The sequence below is a fragment of the Mauremys reevesii genome, linkage group 9 (genome assembly GCF_016161935.1).
Source record: "Mauremys reevesii isolate NIE-2019 linkage group 9, ASM1616193v1, whole genome shotgun sequence".
Classification (NCBI taxonomy): Eukaryota; Metazoa; Chordata; order Testudines; family Geoemydidae; genus Mauremys; species Mauremys reevesii.
In genome coordinates this window covers 48,351,702-48,366,122 of record NC_052631.1, presented here as the reverse complement: position 1 = coordinate 48,366,122, position 14,421 = coordinate 48,351,702, and the positions used below count along the sequence as shown (strand labels likewise).

General features: G+C 41.5%; 1 protein-coding gene across 1 annotated transcript in view; it reads right to left on the bottom strand.

The window, feature by feature from the left end:
- Window positions 1–14,421, bottom strand: part of PCCB (propionyl-CoA carboxylase subunit beta) — an 85,122-nt gene that overhangs the window by 54,959 nt on the left and 15,742 nt on the right. Inside the window, exons 4-5 of the mRNA XM_039489285.1 lie at window positions 7,933–7,989; window positions 5,010–5,123 (exon numbers count right to left, since the gene is read on the bottom strand). Of these exons, the coding sequence (XP_039345219.1) occupies window positions 5,010–5,123; window positions 7,933–7,989 (171 nt within the window). The remainder of the gene's footprint in view (window positions 1–5,009; window positions 5,124–7,932; window positions 7,990–14,421) is intronic.

The following is a 14,421-nucleotide window of genomic DNA, read 5'->3' as shown; positions in this document are numbered from 1 at the left end:
TCTGGTCCTAAAGTTTTTTTGGTGCAGGATGGCCACCTTAAGATCTGCTATTGTGTGGCCAGGGAGGTTGAAGTGTTCTCCTACAGGTTTTTGTATATTGCCATTCCTAATGTCTGATTTGTGTCCATTTATCCTTTTCCTTAGAGACTGTCCAGTTTGTCCAATGTACATAGCAGAGGAGCATTGCTGGCATATGATGGCATATATTACATTAGTGGACGTGCAGGTGAATGAACCGGTGATGGTGTGGCTGATCTGGTTAGGTCCTGTGATGGTGTTGCTGGTGTAGATATGTGGGCAGAGTTGGCATCAAGGTTTGTTGCATGGATTGGTTCCTGAGCTAGAGTTACTATGGTGCGGTGTGCAGTTGCTGGTGAGAATATGCTTCAGGTTGGCAGGTTGTCTGTGGGCGAGGACTGGCCTGCCACCCAAGGCCTATGAAAGTGTGGGATCATTGTCCAGGATGGGTTGTAGATCCCTGATGATGCGTTGGAGGGGTTTTAGCTGGGGACTGTATGTGATGGCCAGTGGAGTCCTGTTGGTTTCTTTCTTGGGTTTGTCTTGCAGTAGGAGGCTTCTGGGTACACGTCTGGCTCTGCTGATCTGTTTCCTTATTTCCTCGTGTGGGTACTGTAATCTTGAGAATGCTTGGTGGAGATTTTCTAGGTGTTGGTCTCTGTCTGCGGGGTTAGAGCAGATACGGTTGTACCTCAGTGCTTGGCTGTAGACAATGGATCTTGTGGTGTGTCCGGGATGGAAGCTGGAGGCATGAAGGTAGGCATAGCAGTCGGTAGGTTTTCGGTATAGGGTGGTGTTAATGTGACCATCACTTATTTGCACCGTGGTGTCTAGGAAGTGGACCTCCCATGTAGATTGGTCCAGGCTGAGGTTGATGGAGGGGTGGAAGTTGTTGAAATCGTGGTGGAATTTTTCCAGAGTCTCCTTCCAGTCCTCCTTCATAGGACCTAACCAGATCAGCCACACCATCACCGGTTCATTCACCTGCACGTCCACCAATGTAATATATGCCATCATATGCCAGCAATGCCCCTCTGCTATGTACATTGGACAAACTGGACAGTCTCTAAGGAAAAGGATAAATGGACACAAATCAGACATTAGGAATGGCAATATACAAAAACCTGTAGGAGAACACTTCAACCTCCCTGGCCACACAATAGCAGATCTTAAGGTGGCCATCCTGCACCAAAAAAACTTTAGGACCAGACTTCAAAGAGAAACTGCTGAACTCCAGTTCATCTGCAAATTTGACACCATCAGCTCAGGATTAAATAAAGACTGTGAATGGCTTGCCAACTACAGAACCAGTTTCTCCTCCCTTGGTTTTCACACCTCAACTGCTAGAACAGGGCCTCATCCTCCCTGATTGATCTAAGCTCCTTATCTCTAGCTTGCTTCTTGCTTGCTTATATATACCTGTCCCTGGAAATTTCCACTACTTGCATCCGAAGAAGTGGGTATTCACCCACGAAAGCTCATGCTGCAAAACGTCTGTTAGTCTATAAGGTGCCACAGGATTCTTTGCTGCTTCTACAGAACCAGACTAACACGGCTACCCCTCTGATTATTGTTGATGGCAGCATTCATGCCTATCTAGAATAGGACACATCATGAGCTGCTCTTATACTTTTCAATACTCAGATGAGCACTGTGGATTACGATTAGTATTTGCAATCTTATGTTGAATTGTGTTATGACAAGCTGTTCTTTCTACAGAATCCCATTGTATGCAGTAATTTCATCTTGATAGTAATTTTATGTTCAGTGGTATTTGGTTCGATGGTACATAGCAATTTCATTTCTATAGTGGTGGTACATTCAATGATTTCATGTTCAACTCAAATACCACTAAAAACAACGAGGAGTCCTTGTGGCACCTTAGAGACTAATACATTTATTTGGACATAAGCTTTTGTGCGCTAGAACCCACTTCATCAGATGCACGGAATGGAAAATACAGGAGCAGGTATAAATAGATGAAAGGATGGAAGTTGCCTTACCAAGTGTGAGGTCAGTCTAACGAGACAATTAAAAGCAGGATACCAAGGGAGGAAAAATAACTTCTGAAGCGGTAATGAGAGTGGCCCATTTCAGACAGTTGACAAGAAGGTGCGAGTAACAGTAGGGGGAAATTAGTATTGGGGAAATTAGGTTTAGGTTTTGTAATGACTCAACCACTCCCGGTCTTTATTCAGGCCTAATCTGATGGTATCCAGTTTGCAAATTAATTCCAGTTCTGAAGTTTCACATTGGAGTCTGTTTTTGAAGTTTTTTTGTTGAAGAATTTTAATCCTATCCTCCAAAGCACTTGCAATCTCTCCTAGCTTGGTATCATCCGCAAACTTTTGGGTCTGTTACTGAGTAATACCACTGAATATAAAGAGGTACTCTCTCAAGCTGTATTTTGTGTTTCTCATTTGGACTTGTCAGGTATTTTCAGATGCGGGCAGTACTTGCATCATATTTACTTCAAACTCCTCTTATAGAATTGTAGAACTGGAAGGGATCTCGAGAGGTCATCTAGTCTAGGCTCTTGCATTCATGGCAGTACTAAGTATTATCTAGAACATTCATGACAGGTGTTTGTCTAGCCTGCCCTTAAAAACCTCTAATGATGGAGATTCCACAATCTCCATAGGCAATTTATTCCAGTGCTTAACCACCCTGACAGTTAGGAAGTTTTTCCTAATGTCCAACCTAAACCTCCCTTGCTGTAATTTAAGCCCATTGCTTCTTGTCCTATTCTCAGAGGTTAAGAAGAACAATTATTTTCCCTCCTCCGTGTAACAACCTTTTATGTACTTGAAAACTGTTCTGTCCCCTCTCAGTCTTCTCTTTTCCAGACTAAATAAACTCAATTTTTTTAATCTTCCCTCATAGGTCATGTTTTCTAGCTCTTTAATCATTTTTGTTGTTCTCCTCTGGACTTAATCCAATTTGTCCACATCTTTCCTGAAATGTGACGCCCAGAACTGGACACAATACTCCAGTTGAGGCGTAAGTAGCACTGAGTAGAGAAGAAGAATTACTTGTGTCTTTCTTGCAACACTCCTGCTGATACATCCCAGAATGATATTTGCTTTTTTTATTTTGTGACAGTGTTATACTGTTGACTCATATTTAGCTTGTGATCCACTATGACACCCAGATCCTTTTCTGCAGTACTTCTTCCTATGCAGTCATTTCCCATTTGTCCTTACTGAATTTCATCCTATTTACTTCAGACCATTTCTCCAGTTTGTCCAGTTCATTTTGAATTTTAATCCTATTCTCCAAAGCACTTGCAACCCCTCCTAGCTTGGTATCGTCCGCAAACTTTATAAGTGTACTCTCCATGCCATTATCTAAATCATTGATGAAGATTTAGATGAACAAAATTGGACCCAGGACCAGGGTCGGCTCCAGGCACCAGCTTAGCAAGCGAAGGACCTCCCGCTGAATTGCTGCAGATCGCGATCGCGGCTTTTTTTTTTTTTTTTTTTGCACGCGCGCACTGCTTGGGGCGGCAAAACCCCTGGAGCCGGCCCTGCCCAGGACTGACACCTGTGGGACCCCACTTGGTATGCCCTTACAGCTTGACTGTGAACAACTGATGATACTCTCTGGGAACAGTCTTCCAATCAGTTATGCACCCACCTAATAGTAGTTCCATCTAGGTAGTATTTTCCTAGTTTATTTATGAGAGGGTCATGTGAGACAGCATCAGAAGCCTTACTAAAGTCAAGATATACAACATCTACTGTTTCCCCCCATCCATAAAGGCTTGTTACCCTGTCAAAAAAAGCTATTAGGTTGGTTTGATATGATTTGTTCTTGACAAATCCATCCCATGGGGGGCGGGATAGCTCAGTGGTTTGAGCATTGGCCTGCTAATCCCAGGGTGGTGAGTTCAATCCTTGTGGGGGCCATTTAGGGAACTGGGGTAAAAATCTGTCTGGGGATTGGTCCTGCTTTGAGCAGGGGGCTGGACTAGATGACCTCCTGAGGTCCCTTCCAACTCTAATATTCTATGATTCTTATCACCTGAGTATCTTCTAGGAGTCTGCAAATTGATTGCTTGATTATTTGCTCCATTATCTTTCTAGGTACTGAAGTTAAGCTGACTGATCTGTAATTTCCCAGGTTGTCCTTATTCCCCTCTTTACAGATTGGTACTATATTTGGCCTTTTCCAGTCCTCTGGAATCTCTCCAGTCTTCCATGACTTTTCAAAGATAATTGCTAATGGTTTAAATATCATCTCAGTCAGCTCCTTGAGTATTCTAGGATGTATTTATCAGGTCATGGTGACTTGAAGACATCTAACTTGTATATGTAATTTTTAACTTGTTCTTTCCCTATTTTAGCCTCTGATCCTACCTCATTTTCACTGGCACTCACTTTGTTAGATGTCAAATCAGTCCTAACCTTTTTGGTAAAAACTGAAACAAAAAAATCATTTAGATGTTCACATTTTCTGTTATTGTTTCCCCCCTCATTGAATAAAGTGCCTACCCTGACCTTGGTCTTCCTCTTGGTTCTAATATATTGTAGAATGTCTCTTCCTGCATCTCTTTGCTTTTACCGTTTACAGAGGGACTTGAAAGAGTGTCTGCTATAAGATGCTCTTTGCCAGGTTTGTATTCAATAACTATGAACAAGAAGAAACTGACTAGATTCCAGGTCAGAGGTGAGGATGTGCACAATGATGATTAGGGAGTGTCATGCACTGCCAAACTAGGGAACAAAGCCTTAACAGCTAGGCTAGCTCCCCCTGTATCATACGAGGGAGCAGAGTTCCAGGAGTAAGTCTCATTTAAAGAAAGTTCTGCTTTTCTGACCTACATTCCAGCATATACATGGGAATTTAGACCTTAATATGACTCAGAAGGTATATTATATTTAGTAAATTGTCCCTTCCTCTCTTCTAATTTAAAAATCCATTGTATAATAATAATAAATCTTATATAGTGTTTTTCATCAGTAGATCCCATCTAATAGGCCACTTACCAAGAAGATATCAGCATAGCCAGCCAAAGACTCTACTCCTTCCTGGATACGGGCTCCTCCAGAGTCATTCAACCCAATTACAGGTGCCCCAACCATGACAGCCTGATCCATGATCTGGAGATAAACACACAAACTGCTGATTAGACAAGATGAACAATCACTACCAGCCCAGCTCAAGCTGAAAATCACCAGAGGTAAATTAAACTTACTATTGTGCATTTGCCCCACCAAAACCTCCAACAAAATAAAATCACTACATATTCCACACAAAAATTATGAAGTTACAAAGGGAACTGCCCAAAAGTCAGGGAATGTCACAATTAAAGTTGCTTGTGTAAGCTTAACTCTGCCCTTTGGTGTATGGATTATCATAGTATTCAATTACATGATCAGTTACAACCTTTGGTCTCGTTCTGTATGCAAGTTAAATGGTTCACATTCAGTGAGTCAGTGGTTCAATATTTTTATCCTCAGTGTTTCGTGAGGGTCCTCTGCCTTACAGTGCATCATCCAACCCGGGCTGAATGCATGAATCCCCTGCCTTATCTTCGACGTACACACTGCCTTGCAGTGTTCGCTGCCCAGCCTATGCAATGAATATGGCACGATCATGTAATTAGACCCCATGTTGTAAACACGCACAAGGGAGAAGTGAATAATAAATTTAAAGTATATCAGGAACTGACCAGGAAAAGAAATAATGTACAAAAATAGAAAATGGCAAAGGCTGAATAAGAGCAGTGATGTATTCTTCTGGTCCAGATGATCCCCAAAGCAGTGACAGCAACTTTCAACTTGCTAACAACATAAAGCAGAGTCCAAGCCAGGGTGGATTTGATTTAAATCAAATTGATTTAAACCATGATTTAAATCACTAGTCAGGAAGACTCGATTTAATCATGGTTTTCTACATAAAAGTGCATTCTTCTTGGTTGTTATAACCTTAATACATATTCTTTACAACTCAGAGATAGATGTAGGTTTCATTTTTAGAAGGTACACACTATACATTTATAAACAGTGATTTATTTTGAAAACTTTTCAGATTAGTTTTACAGCTATATCAGAAAATGAATGAATGATTGGTTATTTCATTTACCAAAAGGTAACTGAAGTAGATATTTATGAAGTCATTGGGAGGTGAACTATCTCCAATTCAACAGGTTAATCATTGATATTTGGAGGATTTTCTTGCTGTGCTGTATTTGGAGGAGAACATCAGCAGACAAACATTTAAATTGTTTTATTTAACTAAAACAACGTTATGTATTCTTGATTTTTTTTCTTCAACAGCAAACATATATTTTAACAAAACAAGCGTATGTCCCTCACTTCTCACGTTTATCTCCAGATTTCTTCTTGTTCAGATCTATTCTGCCCCCAACAATCTTCTATTCATTTAACCTTTTGAAACTTTGCACTTTTAGAGAGAGGTAAGGGATTGACTCTGTGTATACAAATTTGCAGAGGGACAATAGGGTTGAGGTCTGTTATTTCTCACCTCTATGTTTTATTTATTTATTTTAAAACATTTTTGCTGTTAACAAGTGTTACCTCTGTCATAAACAGATAGTTAAGGGTTAAGGTCTCTTTTACCTGTAAAGGGTTAACATGCAGTACCTGATGACCGTCTGACCAGAGGACCAATCAAAGACAAGATAATTTCAAATCTCTGTGGAGGGAAGCCTTTGTCTGTGTTCTTTGTTAGAGTTCTCTTTTTGTATCTAAGAGAGGCCAGTCATGTCTCCAAGTTCTCCTGGAGTAGTTCCTACTATCTAATAGTGAGTATTAATTAGAAAGGCGGATTAGTCTTATAATTTGATTTCTACATTTGCAATTGTGTGTTTGCTGAAGGAAATTCTTTATTCCTGTTTGCTGTTACATTGCTTTTACTGAGAAAGAAAGGAGGGGGAATTCTCTCCAGAGATGGATAAGTTTAGACCCTGTATTTTTTTTTTAAATAGAAAAGAATTTATTAAAGAATAAAAAGAAAGTCACTGTCTCTGTATTACCAGGATGCAAAAATACAAGGTCTAAACTTATCCATCTCTGGAGAGAATTCCCCCTCCTTTCTTTCTCAGTAAAAGCAATGTAACAGCAAACAGGAATAAAGAATTTCCTTCAGCAAACACACAATTGCAAATGTAGAAATCAAATTATAAGACTAATCCGTCTTTCTAATTAATACTCACTATTAGATAGTAGGAACTACTCCAGGAGAACTTGGAGACAAGACTGGCCTCTTTTAGATCCAAAAAGAGAACACTAACAAAGAACACAGACAAAGGCTTCCCTCCACAGAGATTTGAAATTATCTTGTCTCTGATTGGTCCTCTGGTCAGGTGGTCATCAGGTACTGCATGTTAACCCTTTACAGGTAAAAGAGACCTTAACCCTTAACTATCTGTTTATGACAATCTCAAGACACAAATCCACAGTTTGAGAACTGCAAAACTAAGCATCTCTGATGGTATCTTCTAGATTGAGCATTGAGTCCCATTAGGTAGATAGAAAGATTAACCTAAATAATCTATACAGAAGCTTGTGGAACTCCATAAGATTGGGTACCTAATCCATGAACTATTGGAACTCATTTACAAAACTTTTCTTAAACATTACCTGAATATATTGTCTCATACTATAGAATTAGAATTTATATTCCCTATTCCATGATAAGATATCTTTGAGCTATAATGTATCTTAATTAAAACTATCTTTAGATAAAATTCTTTTTGAGGAAAAAAACCTATCAAAAATCCGATTTAAATAAAAAAAATCCGTCTTTTATTTATTTATTTTTTTAAACATTGATTTTATCCACCCTGGTCCAAGCCATTCTCAGATCTGGTCACTCAAGGCAGTAGCACAACATATTGCCAGAGAGGCACTGGCAACTTGCTCTTTTCTCCTCTAAAATGTTTACCTTGCAGACCTTTTGGGCGTGAGCACCGGACAAACTCCCTCCAAATACAGTAAAATCCTGGAAGAAAAACAAATTTTAAAATTGCACCTAGAAACAGTTCAATTGCCAAATAAAATTATATCCTTGTGTTAGTCTTTTCAAGATAGTGTTGGGGTCATACACTTGAGACCTGATCCTCTTTCTCAGTTACATTGGTATAAATCAGTAGCAACTCCAGTAGAGTTACTCTGGCCTAGAACTAATGTGAGATCAGAATCTGACCTTGCATTCTGAGATTCATGCAGCCTAGGTTGACCTCTGCTTTCTAGTGGTATCCTCATTCTAGAAAACAATTCTCAAATCAACCTGAAAACTTGCCTCACCCTGATGTGAACTGTTGCTACTGAACAGTAAACTTTAATTCTGTCAGGACAAGTCTATAGGCAACTGCTCAGTTCTGCCGTTTCTGTGTATAGTGTCTTCCCAACAGCCAGCAGAAGCAGCAGTGTTACTTGACATAAGCTAGTCAGTTTCCCACTCCCAACCTGAGCTATGGAGACAGTCTGAGCCAGACTATCACGGGCACAATCCTATACTGCTGCTAGGTGTGAGGGAAGAGTTGAGCAAGGATCTCATCTTTGACTTCACTCCCTGTAACAGCATCAAGGATCACACTTGTGTTGCTCATAAAGAAAGGGTTTCCCCAAGCCTAGAAAGTTCAGTAAAAATGACTACCTGCATGTCAGTTTCAGAGGGACATAACTAGAGTTTCAGGCCCCAAGACATGATGCAAAAGTAAACTCTTCATCCCTTATCCCACGGTATTTCCACCCGTGTTTCCCCTCCTCCATTTTATTTTGCTTTCCCATCTCCATTCCTCACCACCTTGATTATTAATCAGGCTCTTGATTTTCCTCAAAAATACAATTTTTCGCACATCAGACATCTATTTTGTGTGTATTATACCATTAAACTTTACATTAAAAATAATTAATGAACGTACTGTGTCTCCCTTGCTTTTATTTTCTCTCCCATTCAACAAGAGTATCTTTTCCTCTTTTATTATCATTGCCTGTATTACAGTAGCACCTCGAGACCCCAGCTGTAATCAGGACCCTATTGCACTAGGAAACAGCAACATGTAAACACACATAGCAAGATATGGCCCCTGCCCCAAAGCGCTTACAACCTAAATAAGACAAGTCAAACGAAGTGGGAAAGGGAAAACAGAGGCACAGAGAAGTGACTTGCCCAAGCTTTCACAGCAATGACTGTTCTGGCTAAAGTTAATTATCACAGGGTGACTGAGTCCCATTAATGGAGAGTGTCTCAGTCCTCTTGTGACTGAACAGGTGCACCCTGGCTGGTCCTGGTTAGGTGGGACAGCACCTGATAACAGGAGCTACATAAGGAGGATTGGGAGCTAGGAAAAATGAGAGAGAGACCAGAAGCAGGGAGGCATGGACAGCACGAGATGGAGACTCTGGAGCCAGAAGTGTGGCAGGGAGCTGGGAAACAACCCAGGAGAGACATGAGTCTTATGAAGCCCAGGGCAGGCAGCCATTGGTTGTGTTATTGCTTCATTTGAACGCCATTAGAGCACAATGGGGATAAGCCCAGGATCGCTCAGTTTAAAGGAAGATTGAGAGTGAAAAAGGCTGCTGAGACAGAGGTGTCTGAGTTACAAGATGGGAATTCACTGCTAATGTCTTTGAGACATGTATAATAATCAACTACCCCATGACAAAGGTGTTCTGAGCCCAAGAGTGTGTTGGAGAAGTACTGGGAAGGACCCTGGGGGAGGGACTGAGGCTGGGAGCCTGCAGGGCAACTTCCTGTCACAAGGGGATACCCAAGGAAGGCCTGGCCTGTTACAGTGATAGTTTATTTTCACTGTCAAATATAGACATCAATTAAGGTTTAGTCAATGTTTTTATGATTAGATTAAGACTTCTTGTGATAATTGGGCCTACACATTTACCCTAATTGTGAGATTAGCTGTGAAAAGTGAGTGTAAATTCACGAGATGTCACAATCACCTATCACAACAAACGCTGATGGGAAAAGGTGCAAAAGTGAGACAGAGACTGCATTAATCCAGACAAAAAGGCCTCAAGATATAACTCAAGGACTGTGTTGACACCATGATTGGTAAACAAGAAAAGTGTGCAACCAAAAATTAATGAGCCAAAATGGGTGTTGAAAACTAGGTTGAATAGGTGGACAAAATAATGAGGGGAACGGGATATTTTGCCCTTTTTTGGTTTTTTTTTTGTTTGTTTTTTTTGTTTTTTAAAGAAAGAGGCTTTGGGGAGAAAAACTGGCTACTGGAGCGAGCTTCACCATTATGGCTGCCACCTCCACCATTTATTGGGACTCTGGAATTTTTTTTGTCCCAAGTTTGAAAAGTGTCTGACCAGACCAAAGGAACTCAAATTACTTTGCCACCTCCACCAGCTCTAGCTGAATCCCAAACACCATCTGGGATGTGTAACTGTTTCCCTATTCCATGTGTTCTCCTCCCCCACACCTTATTTTTTCTTCTTTCCTAGCCCTCTCTTTAGTCCTTCTGTCTAGTAAGAGTCTAATAAGACTATATTTTGCAATACTGCTGTAAGCCTGTGACCTGGAAGAGGCAACTAAAAGCAATGCCCTAAAAAGCTCGATGCTGGTTCAAGTTTGCGAAGTTTTGGGGTGGCTTTTAAGAGCCTGTGCTGTGCCTGTGTTTTTACAGCAGTAAGATTACAACTCCAGAGACAGAAGCTGAAAGTTTCTATCTTTACTATTCTCTCATTCTTTTGTATGTTCGCCTTGTTTTGTCTTCTTAGGACACTAGAAAGTTTTAAAAAACCTGAACTTTAAAACAGTTGTTAAAAGGATATTTAATGGTGTATTTGCCATGGTAATAAGCAGGCTGAGGTCTCTTTATACCAAACCCTGAACTTTGTTTGACACACTTTAATGCTGGCCAGTGAGTGGCTTATGTTAACACCTTTGTCTCTTTGGGCCCCTTTATTCCATCTAAATTAATACAACATTTTTGCTGTCCTTTGGTAAGCCTTAAAGGATTAAATATATGCTGAGAAGAGGGCACCTTTGCAAACAAGCAGAGGTTTCAAAGTTGGTTTAAAACAAAAGCTTGTTTAAAATCCTTAAATGTGTTAAACTTGTTTAAAATAAGCCTTCAAAGTAAGCTGTTAATGTTTTTAACTTAAAAAAAATGTTCTAAATTGTTAATTGTTTTAAGGTTCAGGTGTTTTTTTTTTAATATTTTAACAAATGTTTTGTTTTGTTTTTTTTTCTTTTCTTTTCAAGTTTGTTGTTCCTGTCATTAGTAATAATTTAGAAGGTTTAATAAAAAGATATTTTTGAGAGGGAAAGAAAGTGGCAAAAATGAAGTTTTAAATATTAAAGATTAAGTTGCTAACGCAGACCTTTACTAAAACAACTCCATGGGTAACCCTCCTTCACCCCATTGTTAACAAAATGCCATCTACATTAACTGTAAATTAAATTTCAAACCATCACAACCAAGGACTATTGCAGCACCAAACCTTTTTTTGACTGTTTTGTGGTTTAGCAATTTGCTATATTTTTTTCCTGTTTTGTTTTCGATGTCAATAACTGTAGCTGTTTTGTGCACGTAACACAGCACAGTGCTAGTGTTGCAGGTTATATCTCCATAATAGGCTGAAGTACTACAATGGCCATGTTGTCCTCACAAATGTTGGTGGCGAAACAGGTGGGCAAGGTCTGTAACAGACTAAAACGCTGGAGAATTTTTACCACGTTTGGGTGTTGCAAATAGTTCATGAATGCAAAAGTGGTTCCAAAGAAAATCATTTTGTTGCTTCTTTTTAAAGAAAGCAACACACTTAGGTAAAAATGTCATCAGGGCTAAAAATTTTCTCCTATTTTAACCATTAGGGGAATGAAATTTTCAGTTTGTGTAAATGTACAGGTATAACTATGTAAGCAATGCAAAACAAAATCGTGGGGAGGGGTTCCATCTTTACCTATCCTGGATGTACAGCCAAGGAAGTAATAGGAACTGGTTTGTTCTCAAACATCTTACAAACATATAACAGAAGCAGTTTTAAGTTTTGTTTTAGAGACAAACAAAGTGAGTTGTAAGCTCTTAAGCTCTGTTAACATTTAAAAGTCTTAATTGTACTTTTTGTAATATTTAATCAAGTAAAATTTCTAAATCCCAGTTCTGGAATAAGAAATTTGCAAATGGTAAAATATAACTACCGTATATACTCGATCATAAGCTGGTTCGCTTATAAGCCAACCCCCTTAAGATGGATAAGTAAAAATGGAAAATTTGTATAACCCGTTCATAAGCTGACCCTATAATTCAGGGGTCAGCAAACTTTGGCTCCTGAGCCTCAGGATAAGCCGCTGGTGGGCTGAGATGGTTTGTTTACCTCGAGCATCTGCAGGCACGAGGTAAACCTAAGTAAACTAAGTGTCCCGGCCAGTGGCGTAGCCAGGTTCTACCAGCAGGGGGAGCGAACACATTAAAAAAAGGTGCCGAAGCAGTGAAGAAAAGAAAAAAAAAAAAAAAAGAAAAACCCAAGTCTTGCCGCCGAAGACCCGGAGTGGCTGAGGGACCCGCCGCCGAATTGCTGCCAAATACCCGGACTGCTGGGGTGAGTGTAAAAATTAAAAAGGCACCACTTTTGGGGAATGTGCTCAGTGAGGAGCGGCCGTTCTCCCCCAGCTATGCTACTGGTCCCAGCACACCAGCTGCTTACCCTGACGGGCCGAGACAGCAACTGGTGGGGAATTTTTTTGGCAGGGGAGAAGCTGAGAGTCAGGGGAGTAACCCCTCTGACCACCCCCCACATGACCTCACCCCTAGCCCAGGACCCCCCACACTCTCCCCATCCCATCCCTTCCCACCTTATCTGGGGAGGGCCAGGGGAGGATGGCTCTGACCTGGCCGCAGCATGCTCCGGCGGGCCGGGCGGCGCGGCCGCAGCATGCTCCGGCGGGCCGGGCGGCGCGGCGCAGCATGCTCAGCGGGCGGCGCGGCCGCAGCATGCTCGGCGGGCGGGCGCGCGCAGCATGCTCCAGCGGGCGGGCGGCGCGGCCGCAGCATGCTCAGCGGGCGGCGGCGCGGCCGCAGCATGCTCCGGCGGGCCGGGCGGCGCGGCCGCAGCATGCTCCGGCGGGCCGGGCGGCGCGGCCGCAGCATGCTCCGGCGGGCCGGGCGGCGCGGCCGCAGCATGCTCCGGCGGGCCGGGCGGCGCGGCCGCAGCATGCTCTGGGGGGTGGGGCTGAGCGGCATGGCCCTGGAGCTGCAACTGCAGCTGCTTCGAAGGCTGGGGGGAGAGCAGCGTGGCCAGAAGCAGAGAGACTCTGGCCCCACCTCTTCCCTTCTGTCTCTGCTGGCTGTGCTGCTTCTCCTTGCTCCCTCTGTTGGGGGGGAGGGGTTGTGTCCCACCTCTCCCTCTCTATACCCGCTCATAAGCCGACCCCCTTCTCTGGTGCTTCCCTTTTTTACTAAAAAAATTCAGTTTATGAACAAGTATATACGGTAAGTACCTTTTTCTTTTCCTTTTTTCTACATGCTTAAAATGAAATCAGGATTTTATTTTTGTAATTGTAATATTATGAACCAATGTCTGATCCTAGGCAAAACTGGTTCATAAAAGAGAGGGATTATCTTGGGATACATAATTCACCCTAATTGCGAGCTCAACTGTGAAAAGTGAGTGTAAATTCATAAAATGTCACAATAACCTATTACAACAAATACTGATGGGAAAAAGGTGCAAAAGTGAGACAGAAAGACCGCATTATTCCAAATAAAAAGGTCTACTAATAAATTCAAGGACTGTGATAAGATCATGGTTGGTAAACAAAAAAAAGTGTGGAACCAAAAAAAAATCAATGAGCCAAAATGGGTCTGTACGCCTGTGATCAGAGAGGGGCAAATAAAAGCTCGTTGCTGGTACAAGTCCGTCAGGTCTCAGAGTGGCTTATAAGACCATGTGCTGTGCCTATGTTTTTGCAGCAGTAAGTTGCAAACAAGAGTCAACTCACTCCAGAGACCAAAGCTGCAATTTTCTATCTTTGGTTCTCTTTTTTCCCCCTTCTTGTGTGTGCTTGTCTTGGTTGGTCTTCTTAGGAAATGAGATTGGACTTTAACAGCAGTAGCAGCAACCTAAGCCCATTTCAACTAACTTCTTCTCTTGGCCCCAAAAGGACAGTTATTACCATTTTAAATAGCATTTAAGACATCATCAAACAAAGGGGTTTCTTCTTTCTAAAAACTCTCCAGCCAAAGGAAAAGGGGATGCTGCTAAAATAAAAGCCTTATTTAATACTTCACATTTTAAATGCTTTAACTGTTTACAGGTTAAGAGGATTTAATAGTGTGTTTACATTGATACAAAGCAGGCTGAGGTCTCCGTATACCAAACCCTGAACTTTGTTTAACACTGTTTAATGTTCAGCAGTAACTGGGTTATGTTAACACCTTTGACTCTTTGGGCCCCT